The 16,676-nt window shown below is 41.9% G+C and overlaps 2 protein-coding genes and 2 long non-coding RNA genes across 4 annotated transcripts; 3 read left to right on the top strand and 1 right to left on the bottom strand.

Moving 5' to 3' along the window:
* Positions 1 to 2,005: 2,005 nt before the first annotated feature.
* On the bottom strand, positions 2,006 to 3,339 carry LOC122131290. The gene is made up of 3 exons (XR_006152055.1): positions 2,699 to 3,339; positions 2,530 to 2,575; positions 2,006 to 2,018 (listed from the first exon to the last, which is right to left on the bottom strand). It is a non-coding gene; the product is annotated as an uncharacterized LOC122131290 (long non-coding RNA).
* Positions 3,340 to 4,168: 829 nt separating this feature from the next.
* Positions 4,169 to 6,116, top strand: LOC122131288 (N-acetylneuraminate lyase-like). The gene is made up of 8 exons (XM_042706155.1): positions 4,169 to 4,585; positions 4,714 to 4,791; positions 4,891 to 4,964; positions 5,060 to 5,147; positions 5,250 to 5,307; positions 5,402 to 5,477; positions 5,579 to 5,671; positions 5,918 to 6,116. Exons 2-8 carry the CDS (start codon positions 4,724 to 4,726, stop codon positions 6,109 to 6,111), a joined length of 651 nt encoding a protein of 216 aa, XP_042562089.1. The 5' UTR covers positions 4,169 to 4,585; positions 4,714 to 4,723; the 3' UTR covers positions 6,112 to 6,116.
* A 575-nt stretch (positions 6,117 to 6,691) lies between these two features.
* Positions 6,692 to 7,473, top strand: LOC122131289. Its single transcript, XR_006152054.1, has 3 exons — positions 6,692 to 6,753; positions 6,957 to 6,996; positions 7,218 to 7,473. It is a non-coding gene; the product is annotated as an uncharacterized LOC122131289 (long non-coding RNA).
* Positions 7,474 to 9,121: 1,648 nt separating this feature from the next.
* On the top strand, positions 9,122 to 11,873 carry LOC122131291 (cysteine-rich motor neuron 1 protein-like). Its single transcript, XM_042706156.1, has 4 exons — positions 9,122 to 9,304; positions 10,071 to 10,229; positions 10,992 to 11,189; positions 11,518 to 11,873. Exons 2-4 carry the CDS (start codon positions 10,223 to 10,225, stop codon positions 11,814 to 11,816), a joined length of 504 nt encoding a protein of 167 aa, XP_042562090.1. The 5' UTR covers positions 9,122 to 9,304; positions 10,071 to 10,222; the 3' UTR covers positions 11,817 to 11,873.
* The last annotated feature ends 4,803 nt before the right edge of the window (positions 11,874 to 16,676 follow it).

Genomic DNA, 16,676 nt, shown 5'->3' with positions numbered 1-16,676 from the left:
ACCCACTCCCCGAGTGGATGTTGATGGTGGTGCCACCAGGTTGCTGTTCCTTGCCTCTTCTCCCAGGAAGTCCAGGGCCCTTCTGGCGTGATCCTGTACATAAGCAACAGCCACCCTTAGCATCTTGCACTCAACAGCTGTCTTAAATTCACATGTTTTTCAACAGTAGCACATGAACTCAACGTCAAAGTGGTTGAATCCCAGAGGAGCTAGGACCCACAAGTTCTCATTTTTTCTCTGTCTGAGGGAACCGATATTTTTTTTCCTTCACATTTTTTCATTTACCTCAAATATGGGGTCACCGGTGAAGCGACTGAGGGCGGCAAATTCCAGGATGATGGTACGGCACAAGCGGTGCAGGTGTCGTTTCAGTCCCGGTGCGAGTCGCCGGACTCTTACACCATGCCGCAGGTTCACCTATGGGATTGGTTTAATATGGACACCTGTGCATTTTTGCCTTTCTTTTAGGGTTGTTGCTTCCAATATCTATTTATTACAACAACTATCTATAAAACATTAAGCATTCATTGTCAGTATGATTGGATGTCAGAGCGAAATACATGACTATCTGCTATGAAAGCTATGAGGAAACTGCAGCAGGTGGTGCCATTATGCACCTTGGGGAATTCAGTGGTTGGCCTTCCTTCCTTAACTCACTGAACAGTTGCTAACAGTACAACACAAAAGGGGTAGACAGAGAGACAGACAGAAAGTGAGAAAAGCAAAAATAGACAGGAGGAGAAAAGCGAGAGTATTTCCAACAGCATTTCAGGGAAGGCTTAGCGTCACAAATTCCAATGTGTTGTGTGGATGTGTGTGTGTGTGATGTGCGTGCATGTATTTACCCTGGGGTAAGGAAGCCCTGCTCGTGTTGAAAGCAGGCAGGAGCTGAGCCCAGGTCTTGGCCATGTGGAGGAGCTCGTCTGGTACACATCATGTGAGACCCCTTCTCTCAGCATCACAGCATGGAGTGGCCCTAAAGCCCCTGGAGCAGCACATGCACACAAACAGTCACTTGCACATGTTAAAAAAGATTCAACTGGAGTCGTGGGATAAAAGAGCAGTGAGCATATACTCTTTCATCTCTTTTTCAGTAGAACACATGACGCTAAATGACTTTTAGAGGAATTATAGGGTTGGATCTGACATTTTAGTCAAGACTGGGTTAATGTTATAGTCGATATGTTTATGAATATAAATAAATATACATATTTCTGAATGTCTATGAGAAACTTACAGGAAAGGATGGGAAAACGTGTGGTTAGAGTACTTCATAGAGCAATATCTCAAAATCAGACAAAAGTAAGTGAACCTATCATGCACTCTCAAACAAAACCATCATACAAATCACCCAGTCGGATTTGGTCTCAAAGACAGACACCACGATGTCATTGTCCAGCCTCAATCAGACAGGATCTTCTCACTGCATCAAATTCCTCAGTTTTGTTCAAAGCTGTCAAAAGGTGAGAGAAATTTACCAGATGCTGCATTCAGGCTTTGCTGTGCTAAAACACACACGGAAAAGGCCACCCTGAAAATAATTCACTATTGGGCATACAGTGCGCTGTGTGTGGAATATCTAATCTAGGGCAAGGCTGTTGATGTTTATTGAAGATAATCAGCTAGAGGGGCAACCAAAGGGGCTAACATTACACCAGAGTAAGCGCATCAATGAGCGTGAGGGAGAACTAGAGGAGAACAAGAAGCCGGATAAGGTTAACCAATTCCAATCCATTTATTTATTTGTATTATTCCTTTTATATTTTTCATAATTATTATATTAATGCGGTTTTTTTTATGTTCATAAGTGATGTGGCCAACCATCCACATTGTAACACACTCTTGCATCTTTAATACATCGGAGTCATTGCTCTCCACTGTTTGGAATCCTCTCTCTCATCCTGTGTAAGATTCACAGCCAGGCCATTACTTCCAGCGCATCGTCCATCTCCTCTGCTGGGCTCAGCCCACGCACTCCCCTGCATGTAGCAGGATCAGCTATCGTGGGTAGCATGGTTCTGGAGAATGCAGACACACACAACACACACACACACCACAACACCACACACAACACACACACACCCACACAGAGAAAGAGAGATGAGAGAGCAAGCATGAGCACCATTCAATTTCATTACACCAAATAATGCAAAAAACACACCCTTAAACAACACTGTGTTCAAACCAGTCTTGTACTTTACAAAGGGTGGTGGTGATATTTGTAATTTAATGCTATTCAGGTATCTCTGTCAATATTTAAGCTCTATCTTTGGAAACTACTTCTGATTGTCCTATGTACGGGAAACAAAGCACCTGTTAACTGCCAAGCAAACAGACTATTGAAAAGAAATGGGTAACACTAAATTTGGAAATGACCCAAGTGGGGTAAGCAAGCACATGGCCTGCACATGATCCGCTAGGGTACATACAATAACAAACAGTGCCACTATTTAGCACATCAAGGAGCCAAATCTCATTCCTGGAAGGGATTATCTGATTCAAAGTGGAAAGGGCAAAATTTGAACATACCATGTAATTACTATAAGCGTGGTCAAACATTTCAACCACCTGATCCCTGAGAATAGAGAGAGAGAGAGAGAGAGAGAGAGAGAGAGAGAGAGAGAGAATGTCAGATCAACAGTAGACTATGACATTCATTACACTTCAACACCCACACTTCAACATGACCCTGTCTCACCTTAGCTTATGTCTCTCCTCCCGAGACATGCAGTGGACTGGCCTGAGAAAGGCAGCCAGTAGTAGCAGCAGCAGCCATGATGTCTGCATGACTGAAGCGCATGATCGCTCCAATGTCCACATGGTTACAGTGACCACAAAACTTATCTGGGGAGAATGCAACCTTCCATCATCCTAGTGAATGCACCAACTCTTACTGAAGCAAAACCACGCCAAGTCCAGTCGGACGTATTTCAGCAATTATGCCTCCACTGCATCCCTATTCTCCTCATGTGGTCCATCATAAAGGATAAAAACTCCCAGATCCAGCAACAGAACTAACCTCTGAGCAATAGCTTGGGCATACTGGGTGTACTGAATGTGTAAACCTGTTTGTCAAAGTGTGGCAGACAGCTTTCGTCTCTCTAGCAATGTATAACTAACTGACTGAATCAGCTTGGAGGTTATCACAAGAGGCAAGTGCTTTGTTTGTCCAGGTGCGCTGATGTCCGTAAGGAACTAAATTACCTCACAGATTTCCTTGTCACACCCATTCACTGACAGTTTGCCAGATGCAGCGGCATACCTTTTGTAAACATGACACGTCGGCAGACGAACGTTACACGCTAGCAAAAGCACCATATCTGTCAATGTAATGAGAATGGCATTTAGCATGAAAATACTGCTATATAACAAAATACTAGCTAATTTAGCAGCGTTAATTGCCGCTATTGTTCTTTCTGACTTGCTTCCAGCTCAACAGAGCATGTAACCTGTCGTTTGCCTCAATACCACGCGAAATGACAATGACATGAACACAAAAGGATGGCCAAACAAATGCTTATAATCTAGTTATCTTATTAGGTTAACAGCGAAGGGTTCCCCACAACATACCTAGCATTGGCTAATGATAACTATCCTAGCCAGTTAGCCACTGAGACACCACACGTTTTAAGGTATAAGAAAGTAAATAGCCAGCTAGCTCCAAGCTAACTCTGCTTGGCCATTAACCCAGCTAGCAGCGTAGCCTGGCGATATTTGTATCCAAAACCAATGAAAGAGATGAGTTTCTGTCCTATCCGCTGAAAGACGAATTCTCAATGCTCTAAATATTCCAGACGACCGTTTAGCTTCACCAATGTGTGTTTACTGCCAGTTTATCGTGTTATTTCCTCCATTCGCTGACAGCTTCCAGGCAACCAGCTGTTCGAAGAAGCAGAGAACCGTTTATCTCCCTTTCGATACGAACTCCCAAAGCGACATATGGTTGAAAGCTAGTCTACAAGGCATCATATGGCTTCCAGATGAAAGGTTTGGGTTTTATTCGGCATCCTTAGCTGCTGGGCAGTCAATTAAACCACGAGCACCTCACATTAGCCCAGCAGCCTACTCAAACAGCCGACACAATAACGAACGCTGTCCGACAGAGTGTAGACGTCAACATCCGCATCCGGGCACCTCCTATCATTCATCGACGTGGGAGACCAATCATTTCAGTCTTCTGACCGAGAAACCGGTACTTCCTTATACTCAACTACACGAGTCAGTGGTTAGCCTATTAGATGCGAATTTGTACACCACATGCAGTGCTATAATAAGGTATCCAAACAACAGCAATGCCTACATCACTGATTGAAGATAATAGTGTTGCTTATATTATTTAGCTAATAACTTGCTGTACCAGACAGACCAACGTCAATAATCATTGACGTGATGAGTTAGTCTACACTTCAAACCAAGGAAGTCTGCTCACATGACTTGGTCTTATGACCTGAACATGCTGTGATGTCAACATAGGAGTAAGAAGAAAGGATCTGAATTAGCAACGTTTGGAATTCAGAGTTTGTCTCTTGCAGTCTGAGGGATAACCTGCATTGAACAGGACAAGTGAGATCGGAATTTGCATAAAGTAAGTATTTGTGCTTTATTTGAAGTGGGCAGATCTAGCAGTCTACCCGTTTTATGGGAATCAGTTTACGACTGTACTTCTAACTGGATGCATAGCCGTACCCTAAAAAGATGTTCCTTTTTCCCTAGTTCCTTTAAAATGGCTCCCGTTGGCAAAAAGCTTACAGGGCTTGTAGCTGCAACATTCACACCCCTCACACCCCATGGGTAAGTTGGCACATATTAAATGATTATACTGGATAAGCAGGTATTTTGAAAGTCATAAAGAATATCTCATCCTTCTCTTTGTCTGTCTCAATTATCTAGTGAGGTTAATCTTTCAGTGATTGGGCAATACATTGACTACCTAGTGGAAAGGCAAGGGGTGCGAAAAATCTTTGGTAAATATACCCATCTCTGATTGATATTATCACGTGTGAGAAAGTGATGTAAAGCAACATGCAGCATTTTTTTTTAACAAATATCTCTTCATCAGTGAATGGAACCACAGGTGAGAGTATGTCCTTCTCAGTTAAAGAGAGGAAACTGCTGACTGATGAGTGGTGTCAGCGAGGCAGGGGAAAGTAAGTGAAATGAGATCAAGTTCGTAGCATGCTCCTCTTATACCAGATACCAATGCGCTGAATGTGAGCCGTCCATCACCGTCCATGGTGTGTTTTTTACAGACTCGATGAGGTGATTGTGCACGTCGGCTGTTCAAGTCTCAAGGACTGTCAGGAATTGGTGAGAACAGACGTTGCCTTTAGTCAGCTGTTTGGAAAACTGTTGACAAATGTCAAGGACTAATATCCTAGTCTAAACTAACTTTTTCCCGCAGGCTCGCCATGCTGTTGAAGCAGGGGCTGATGGGATTGCAGTCATTTCTCCGTCCTTCTTAAAACCACCCAATGCTGGTAGGAGCCTCCCTACATTAATTTTCACATTGACATACTTGTTATTGTCTTCTCTGTTTTCATGTGGTGATGACAGATTTTTATGTCTTCCTTTTCCCTAGTTGCCCTGAGGATGTTTCTTCAGGAAGTGGCTGCTGCTGCCCCTGCCCTCCCGTTCTACTACTATCACATCCCCAACTTGACAGGGGTTCACTGTGAGAACGCTACCTTCCTGTACACAATACTAATCCATGAACATCTAATTTGTGCCATAGCAAAACCTCTGTCGTTTTTGTAGCACTGTGCATTTAGTAATTACCGTTAAATACAAGGCATTAAAACAAATGACTTACCTAATCCACCACTTTTCTGTCAGAGGTGAGCTATAGTGTTCAAAGAGTATGTGAAGGTATGAGAAGGTAAGTAGAGCTTACCTGTCTTTTTCTGTTTTCCAATCTCAGTGCTTGCATCAGATGTGGTGGAGGGAATTGAGGAAATTATCCCATCATTCAGAGGTCTGAAATTCAGTGGCAGTGACCTCTTAGACTTTGGCCAATGTGTTAGCTGCAATCCTGGTCATTGGACACACTTGTATGGAGTGGATGAGGTATGTTCCCAAAGAGTAGCTGAATGTCTGCAGTCCACTGCTTCCTGAGTTGCTTTCCTCTCCTAACTTTCACGATAATTTCTCCTGTTTATCTTGCATTTAGTTTAGTCAATTTGTGATAAACAACAGCTGAATTGAGTCTAGTTCTATACCGTATAAGGTCTAGTCTGGTACACAGTGAGCATAATGCATCTGGTTTTAAGGGCCCATGCTATTACCTGCTACTCAGCTTCTGTTGACATCGAAACAGACAGTTCTATGACCAGTTCTATGTGTAATCTTGGCTTGCTTACATCTTTCCATTGTAGCAACTTTTTTAGCAGCTCTTGCCATGGGAGCGGATGGTGCAGTAGGCAGGTAAGGCAATAGCTCTGATTGTGGGGATATAAAGCTATAAAAGCCAAGAGGTCTAGTAAGTTTAAGTTCAAGGTGTAGTTACTTCAGACATGAAAATAAGAAGGGCTGAGCTCATATATTCGCATTAATTGAGGCATCTGCTCAGTTTTTTTCTTTTGTCCCAATACCTCTTGAAGATGATGTGCATCAAATACATTATATCCTTTTACAAAATGGCCTAACAGCACTTGTTTTATCTCATCAATCAGCACATACAACTATATGGGAAGTACTATGAACAGACTTCTTTTTGCCTTTGACAAAGGAGACCTGGAACAGGCCAGGGATTTACAGGTATAACTGCTGTTCAGTTTACTCTCCAAACTAATTTAGATTTTTATTTACACAGCATATGTACAAAATGTGTATGTGCACACTGTGTATAATATACATGTATTATGGGTATGGTATTACTGGTGGGCCTCTGAAAATAAGAAATATACATTGAATGACATTTGTAAATTGTATTTTAATCCAGAGTCATTTCTTTTCTATAGTTTAAGATGCAGGCGATAATTCTGTTTGCAATAAAGGAAGGTGAGTAGTGTTGTATTGAATATCTTCATGCACCACAAAAAAAAAACATATATGTTCTATACAGCGCCTTTATAAATTATGTATATAATAAATGTATATGCATTTCATCTGCATAATTTATACATGCCCGTTTTTCTTGTGTCTTCACATATACGGTGGCACAGCTTGGGGTGTGTATTTTATATTGATCTATATAATGTGTATGTTGCTTATGTCTGCAGGGTTCAATCTAGCTATGAACAAGCAGATAATGTGTGAGCTCTCTGGAATACCTCTGGGGCCCCCACGTCTCCCTCTCCTACCCTGTGATGTGTCAAAAGCCTGTGCTGTTGCCCAGAAACTACGCTCCGTCCTGGGAGAACAATAACTGCTTGATGACCGCATTCCCAGGGATTCCAGAATGCCAGTAAACTCCGCTTGATCTGTTTTGTTGATTGAAAATAGAGTATGTGTTTGTACTTTGCTTTTGTTTTGTACTTCAATTCAGTGTGCAGATCTTATAGTTTATTATGTTTTGTTATTGTCACAAAAGAAGCTAGTGGTAATGCTAACGGTAAAGTCAATAGTTGTTTATGAAAGGGATTCACTCTAAACATTGCACAAGAAATTTTATGAGGGAAAATATGTGTCATGCGGAACATCTAATGTTTGTTTTTTTTTCAACTCAGTATTTGGGAGATTTAGCATTAAAGTTACTAATACGTTTTGACCTTGATTTTTTGACACTATCTGAAAGTTTTCTACCTGAAACACTTTTATACATTTGTAGTCACTTATAAAAAGTTTTACTTAATAAAATAAACATTCCAAAATAGTATATTGTGCCTTCTCAAAAATCATATTGTGTTTTTTTTTTTTTTTGCTAAGTGTGATCTAACTTAACTGTTTGCTATAGTTGTCCCTTTTCTCTCATCACCTAAACTGTAGAACCGTAGAGCTAATGTTTTGATGTGTTTGGAGTCAGAGGAATAGAGAGTATGCCCATGTGATCTGGATTCACATTGACCTGAGATTCAAATTACCTCATCCAGTCTTAGCACTTGCCATCGCATTGGTGTTTGCTCCTGTGTGTCTGTGTGTGTATGTGTGTGTATTTGAGTTACACAGCCCAATTTGCTACCGCACAAAGCAGCTCTGTCTCCTCCTGTTTTCCTTGGCTAACCCACCCCACAAATCTCAGAGCCACGCATTCCAAGTCGGGTACACAGTCAGGCGCACTTGAAATCCTCTATGCAGGTTGACACCGCTATCCTGATTCTTGATGGATAGGCGAAGACCATGGCACAACTAATGCTTTAAAACAACGTCAACAACAGAAATGTGTAGGCGGATACATTATGCCTATCGGCGGGGTGTTAAGATAGCCGGATGTGTGTCCAGGAGGTGATTTAGAAGAACCAAGCAAACATGAAAGAGAGGAAAGGGTTTGTGGTTTTGGCAGCCGTCGCTAAGAATTTGGCTGCAAACGTACAGGGTTGGGGCTGGGGGATGGAGGAACACTGGCACGAAGAGAGCTGAGAGAAAAGCTGAAGCTTTGGGCTCTCACAAGTTCGTCCACACGGCTGCTCCTGGGGCGAGTGCAGAAGCATGATCTGCCTGTCAGTGTGGTTGTGGTGGGCCTGGCTGAGGGGTTCTTGTCTAACAGAAGAAACGGGTCTGGTTATACTGGGTCAAGGCCAGCCATGTGGAGGGGACATAGAGGGAGTGTGTGGAGCTAATCTCACATGTGTGACTCTGGAGCCCTATGATGTGGAAGACGCTTCTGGCATGGGAGTATGTAGGAGTAAGTCTACCTTTACAATCTTGTGGCTTGAACTGTTACATAGATATATGAACTGACTGGAACATCAGATTTGTAATGTATTATGTATTTTGCCATTTTCATACGAGTGTGTTTACAGTATATTTATTACAAATGTAATTTGTATTTTTATTTTATAGCTTACAATGTCAAATAGGTGCAATGAGAGGAATAATGGAGGACTGGATTAATTCACATCCAGAACTAATTTGTTCTGGTAATTTTGTCCATTCGGTATGTATAGCTTCACATTGATGCCATCTTGTCATAGTGCCACTGGACACGGACTGTGTCCCCTGTGCCAGCGTGCAGTGTCCCCCACCACACATGGCTGCCCCGGTGGGCATGTGACAGAGCCGTGTGGCTGCTGCCCACAGTGTGCCCGCCAGCAGGGACAGTTGTGTGGCGGCCCACACTGGAGCAGAGGCTACTGCGACCGAGACCTCACCTGCTCCCAGCTCACTGGCCTCCTGCCTACCACACCCCCACAGACTGGAGTCTGCAAAGGTATGAGGTCAGCTGAGGTCCTCAACAGTAGAGCACAAAAGCACCAATGGTACTGTGGTGCTAATCTGATAATAACCAGGCTAATGCGAGATCAGTCTTATAATTAGATATTAGTACGAAGTTTTTTTAGTCTTCTGCAGAAGGATCAGAAGTGTACAGCAGTGTACAGTAGTGTACAGCAAGCAGTCTGTGCGAATCGGATGAATTCTCTCACAGGCAGTGTCTATTTCTAATACTTGCAATTCGCATAATTTCTAATACAGTACTCACTTTGACAATGTGCTGCCATTGTAATAGCTGCTTTAAAATATACTGTACAGAGCTAGTTTAAAGTGTAATTAAACCTGCTTGTCATGACTCCTCATGGTTTTACCCTTCTCCATCTGGGTCTGGTCCTGCTCCACAGAGACATTGTCACTGTAGAGACAGACCAAGACAGAGCGTATACCTTAGACTTGACTAGTTTTGGTATCATGTACTTTGTTACTATGTATGTTCCACAGCACTATTTACTACAAGCACTAGTACTATGTACTATTTAAATGATTAATTAACAAATTATCACAATGTACATGAAACATAGGTGCCTGTCAATACAAGGTGTTTTCAGGGTCCAACTGCATTAACATGAGTATATTCACTTGAAACTGTAGAGTTACTTGTGGCAATGCAAGACACAATCTGCACATTTACAGAAATGACAATCTGTGGTAGAATATGCGAAGTAGATGTAGAAATGAAACATGTTTCCTCTGCCATGACCCAGTGCTTCCAGGGTATCAGACTGACTACCTTGCGGACCCGTTGTGCCCGTGGGTGACAGGCTGCAATGTGAGGGCCGGGGCCTGTGACTGCTACTCCATCCAGACCTGCCACTTGGCTTTTTCCTATCAAAGCCTGGAGGACTGCCTCAAGGTCATGGAAGGTAACATCTGATGTCATCCAATGAAGCCTAAATACTAAAATGGCTGCTCTCTGTTCAGGGAAATGAGTCTAGCATGCTCAGTAGATACATACAGTCGATGGACACAAACCTCTGTGTTAAAGGTAGAATCCATGATTCAGTGTCGTTTTTTTCGTGAAAGATTGTTGATATTTGAGCTCATGGTCCAAGCCACCATGTTTGTTTCTGATTTACTGAGCCAGGACTGTGTATGAATATTGGAGTTTTTTTGTGAGCAAACACTGAACAGACAGCTAGAGGACCGTAAGAGGAGCTGTTTGCTAAAATTGACGTGTGTGGGATTAGAATCCCTGACTACACCTTTAAGCTACTAGCATGAGGCTTGCTTGGAAAGGGGAAGGGCAGTTTCAGTTGGCATATGCTTTTGACCTATATCACACAAGTAAGTGCTTGAAATTTTGATTTTGTTTGTAATTTACCAGAAAATGGCTTGGATTTTGAGGAAAAGTAAAGTAAAACCAGGTTATCTTTAGATGGATTATCATCCTGATTTCTATATCAGGGTGCTCTAAAATGACCATAAGCCACCAGTTCATCCTGATTAGAAGATCGTTTAGGCTCATTCCAATGTCTTGGACCTCAGAGATTTAGATACGTCAGCGTATTTTAATGAAGATTTGCTGCAATAAATCTGCAAAACAAAAATCAATTTCTTAGATTCAAAGATGATGATTGGTTCAATCTAAAGGAGAAAAATAACCATACATTTATATTTTTCTAAAGGAGATGAATACTACTGGAGTGATGAAGAGGAGGGTGAGGAGATGGAGGACGAGGATGATGAGGATGATGATGATGAGGATGATGAAGACTGTACGGAATGGAGCTGTGAGGTACAGGAGGGCCTGTGTGTGTGTGGAGAGAGGAGCTGTGATCCTCAAAGTCATCCGCTCTCTGAAGATGCATGTCAGGATCTTCTGGGTGTGTAGAAGGATTTAGTTCACTTTTCACCTGTCTCAGCAATTGCATTTAGTGAAAAGACTTCACATTTTAAAAAGCCATATTGAAACTTTGAAAAGCTGAAAGTCTTTTTATTGACGAGTTGCTTATCGGCAATAAATATGTAAAATGAACAAAATATGCGCTATATTTAAATGTGGGATAGAGACAGTGTTATATCTTTTTAAACCAGATCAAATTGGCCACAACCTATTGATATGGTTTGGTAATTGGTGGTAATTGATTAACATGATACTGATAACGTACCTTCATATCTTAACTTGTTTTGCATCTTCCATTTCCTCCTCAGTGCAAGCTAACTGCAGCAATGTCACTTGCCCTGAAGTTCCAGTTCCCTCCTGCCCGGAAGATTCAATATTAACAGAGCCCTTCACTCTGCCTGGCAGCTGCTGCCCCCTAGTGCCCTCTATGTGCACTTGCCAGTTTGAGAACTGCACATCAACCTTTCCCACATGCCCCATGGTCAGCAAATTGAGCAGATTGTCAAGTCAAATGGGCTTCCTGGTTCTTGCTGTGACATATATTTATGCGCAGGTTCTGAAAAAGAACCACACGACTCATGAGGAGCTTGCATTAGATTGTTTATGACTCCTGGCAAGAAAAAAGTTAAATTCAGAAATGAACATGTGTTTTTTGCTCTATGCTAGGTCTAATTTAAATAGCCCATTAAAACATTTCAAATGCCATTGAGGGAAAGTTAGTGATAATAAATGTAATGATGATGCTACACTTTCTTCTATCCAAGGTATTTATTAATGCATTTTACAATTTTTTTTATCTCCCATGTGATTTTGACACTCATGACATAAACAATTGTCATGTTTTTTCTCTGTTTTGAAGATTTTAAGAACAAAATAGATTTCACTTGTAAATAATGTACAACTATGAATAAAGTATGTGAATAAGTTGTGAGCTTTTTCCTGAAAAAAAAAACACTGTTATTACAGATTTTTTCAATCTGTTTAACACTTGCATCAGTTCAGAGTTCACTTTTCACTTTCACTTGATGTATGTTTCTGTAGGGGGGTTAAGGTTAGGGTTGGGAGTGAGGTCTGAGGTAGGGTGTGATGGCGGGTCTGGGCAAGGGTTGAGATCTGGGTTGGGGTTAGGGTCTGGGTTGGGGTGAGGGTTAAGATCTGGGTTGGGGTTAGGATTTGGGTTGGGTTAGGGTCTAGGTTAGGTTTAGGGTCTGGGGTGTGGGTTGGAGGGTGTGGAAGTCTGGGTGATTTGAGAAGTGTCTGAATGGGCCTGTGTGTGTTAGGATGTTGTGTGTGAGGGGTGTTTGAGTGAGTAGGAGTAGGAGGACCGGCCAGTGTTTCATTTTTTATGGAACGGAGGAAGCGTTTGGAATAGTGGCGTGTTATGGAGGGCTTGGAAGAGAATATTGATAGCTTGGTGGAGGTCTGAAGGGAAGGAGCAAATGCAGTGAAAGCGGATGATTTGTGATTTGATGATTGCTCTGAATGTATGTTTGGGGTGGTTGCTATGTTTATGTGTCTGTGGGTTTGAAATAAACTTTGGAACTAAGGGCTTTGTGGGTGGGGGAGATAGAGGTAAAGAAGATGGTGGTGTCTAGAAAGTGGATCTGCTCTGGGTGGATCATGGCCTTGAGTTTGATGTGTTGATGATGGGAGTTGAGGGTGGCTAGAAATGTGTCAAAGTCCGGAAGTGAATGTGGCCAGGCTCCTAAAATGTCATCTACATATCGGAAGTGGGTTAGGGTTATGAACAGATATTTTTCTACTATTACTGCTGTATATGTAAGTCATGGGCTCTCTATGAGAGAAAAAGAACCCACGAATGTAACTACAGTAAATGTACCACACTCAACAGTGGCATCTACTGTATTGTGACAGGCAAACCAACAGATCAGAGAGTTTGTTCACGGTGTCATGGTAGCTGCTCAGCTTTAAATATTTGCAGGGTGTGGTGGATTGTAGGGGTGGATAGGATATGCGACAGATTATTATTTTCTAAAGATTCAAAGAAAGGGAGAATGTTGCAGCACCGTAAATGTGAGAAAAAAAACTGACACCAAATACAGAGGAAACAAAGGATCAGCATTAGGGCTTCAGTACACTTCTAGCGTCAGTATCACATGTTGTCGTTTCACTTACTATACTTAAAATAAATAGTACTGCACACAATGGCAACACAAATCTATGCAAAAATAGAGAATATGGCAACACATAATATAAACACTTTGCAATGTTTCAAGTTGGTGTTGTGTTTTTCAGTCATTGTATTTAGAGTGATAAATCAGAGAGAATTAGCTAGTTATGGCAGCATGATTTGGTGGTTGTAGTGCATTTTGCACAAAAGTTGAACTGATGTTCAGTTCTTTGTAAAGCACACTGCTTTGCAACATGGTATTGAGACATTGGTATTGAGTTTGAAAATTATTGTTAAAAAAACCTGTAAATACTATCTGAATCCTCATCTGGTACCTGTTATTGGTAACAGTGCTCCCCTACATTTGTTTGGTTCATGGTTGTTGTCTTTCTTTTTGAACAAAAGTTTAACAAACAATGAATGTAACTGGTGAATATCTAGGCAGTTTTAAAAGTGCCCCACGAAATCTGCCTAGCAACCCAAAAAAGTATTCATACAGATCGTACTCAGAGAGATCTACGCCACTAACGTTACTGCTCGTTAGCTATCGCTAGTTTTGTACTGTTTTGTACTGGAACCAGCCTCCGTGTTTCATCAGTGTGACCGTGTGAGTTGGCAGCTCTGGGTTACAGATGCGCTCCTTAGTGCCAGCTACCCGCGGGGAGTTTGAAAAGGAACGAACGCGTCTCGGCCCAAAATCAGATAGCCTATTTTTTTTGGCGTGAGAAATTGGATGTGTGGCGTGAGTGCGTGTGAAAACATGCGAAAGCGTGTGTCGCACGGCGAAACCGTGTGAATTGGCAGCTCTGGGTTACAGATGCGCTCCTTAGCGCCAGCTACCCTCGGGGAGTTTGAAAAGTGCGTGTGAAAACATGCAAAAGCGTGTGTCACACGGCGAAACCGTGTGAGTTGGCAGCTCTGCAGTGTGTCATTTGAAAATATGGCTGTGTGTACCAAATGAAAAAACAAGTTTCCATATTTGTGAACAGTTAAGAGATTTGATGGCAAAGAGTCATCTTGCAAAGGGAGTGTCAGGTTTAGCATTTTGTGTGTGTGGTTTTCAGTTTTGTGTGTGCAGTTTTGAGAAAGCCGTTATTGTTTTGAGAATTAACAATTATGTTAACAATTATGAAAAACTGTAAACTAAAACTAGTCTGTTCTAGAGGGTTTCAAAGAATGTGTTGAAAATTAAAAGACTCCTTCACCACAACTCTTTCAGTTTGGGCATTGGGCTTACATTACAACTATCACAGTGTCATGACTTCCTTTCTCCCTGCCTTTAGCAACCTATGCCATTTAAGGGCATGCACAAGGGGGTATTATTCAGCCATAAGCTATATTGTAACAGCACTTTACCATAGCCAGTCCCACACCGTACCTAACTTATTATTGGAAAACGTAAGTCTGTGTTGTGTCAGTTCGAAAACAGTGTTTACTACATGACTCGCATTCAAGTACCTGGTCGACAATAAGCACAAATGAGAAAATATCTTTTGAAAATCTACGACCTGTCAAATTTATGTTTGATGTTTTCATCAGTGTAGGTGTGGTGTCTGAAATGTAGCTCAAAAGCTCGAGTACTTAAACTAACATCTAAAGTGGTCTATTTGCCCTGACTAAGTTAAAGTACAATATAAACAACAATCCGTGTTGATGTACATTTTTTAATCTTGTCAACTTTTTAATGCTACATGTAACCTTAACACAAAATAATTTATTTTTATAACACAGTAAGAGTAATCAATTAAGGTCATCAAACTGCTGAAGATGGAGTCGCGTGGTTGTTTCATGGATGCCCTGAGGGTTGCATTTTCTAGCATCAGGGACAAGATCCGTAAGAGAGGAGTGAAACAGAGACGGAGAAACTACCGTATCAGTAAGATGCAGGCCATAGAGAAGATGGACCAGGAGAGGGGCAGAGGACTGAAGACCTGAGGTGGAGGTGGTGAGGTCTAGAGCTCGTCTTGTGGCCTCAGGATGGAAGCCGAGGGGGGAAGAGGGAAAGGTGACAAAGAGCAAAGTCCAGGAGAAAATGGACACCACCCTCCAGGCCTTCCAGGAGAGCCGTAAGCCCCAGAGGGTCCAGCTAAGAGCCCAGAGACAAAAACATCTGGATGACACAAGAATTGCCGAGGAGGAAGTGACTGATGAAGTCCTACAGACAAGTCGAGGCACCAGTAGAGACAAGCAGCGGTCGTGGGAACACAAAGACCAATACCCTGAGTAAGAACATGGAGAACACATAGTAGAAGGAAGTAATGTAATTCAGTAGTGATTGAAAGGGTGACTGATCATATTTTTTTTACCCTTTCTGCAGCCTGCTTACCCCTGAGAGGCAAGAAGGCCTGTAGCCAGAAATGGCAAGATACGGTCCTGGAAGGGATACCAGTGGTCCAGGACAACATGGGGAAGCGTAAGTGGAACAGACAGAATATATCTATGGCTTACCATATTTTCCCTTCACTTTTTCAGCACATGCTTTAAGCCATAATCTATGATTGATCATATCTTTGTTTGACCTTTGTCTGTAGGCTGCGTACCTGTAGACTGCACCCTGACAGGCAAGAAGGCCTGTAGCCAGGCATGGCAGGACGTAGTCCTGGAAGGGATACCAGTGATCCAGGACAACATGGGGAAGCGTAAGTGAAATAGAGAATACACAGATTTGCCAAAAATACATTCTTATTTTAGTTACATGATAATGATTATCAGTATCAAATGATCAAGTTACACTTCTCAGCCGCCTTTATATGATTAAACCAGTATTTATCATTTTAGGGGATTAACACTAGGACATTAATTGTACATGGCTGCCTCGATAATGAAATATATTTTACATTTATCAGAGAGCTCTTTCTGTGATGGTGAGGAAGAACGTATGGAGAAGAGGGAGCAGGAGATGAGCCTTGCTGAGCAAGAGGAACCTCCCGTCCCTGTGGAAATAAGTGAGTTTAGAATAGAGATTGAAGGAAGAACTGATTTGGCAAATGAGTGGTTCTGATAGAAAGAGAGACAAGGGTATTCTTAAGATGTGCCAGCCATTTGTGAAAGCAGTCTTACATACATGTACAGGACACACACTTGTCTTTTGCTTGTGGAGTCTTGTTTCATATGAGTGGTAATTATACAGGCAAGAAGTTTAGTTGTTTAATTAATTAAGTTTACAGGCAAGATGTTTGGTTGTTTAATTGAGGATTTATGTGAACCAAGCTGTGCCGTGTATCTGAAATGTATTTTGAATGAATGTCTTGTGTTTATGAAAGGCACTGACTCAAGCAGCCTAACACTGTCTGAATTGGGAAGTAATGGCCAAATGGAGGACAAAGTGCCAACTGG

This window comes from Clupea harengus, unplaced genomic scaffold (genome assembly GCF_900700415.2).
Source record: "Clupea harengus unplaced genomic scaffold, Ch_v2.0.2, whole genome shotgun sequence".
Lineage (NCBI taxonomy): Eukaryota > Metazoa > Chordata > Actinopteri > Clupeiformes > Clupeidae > Clupea > Clupea harengus.
This window is presented reverse-complemented; position numbering and strand designations above follow the sequence as displayed.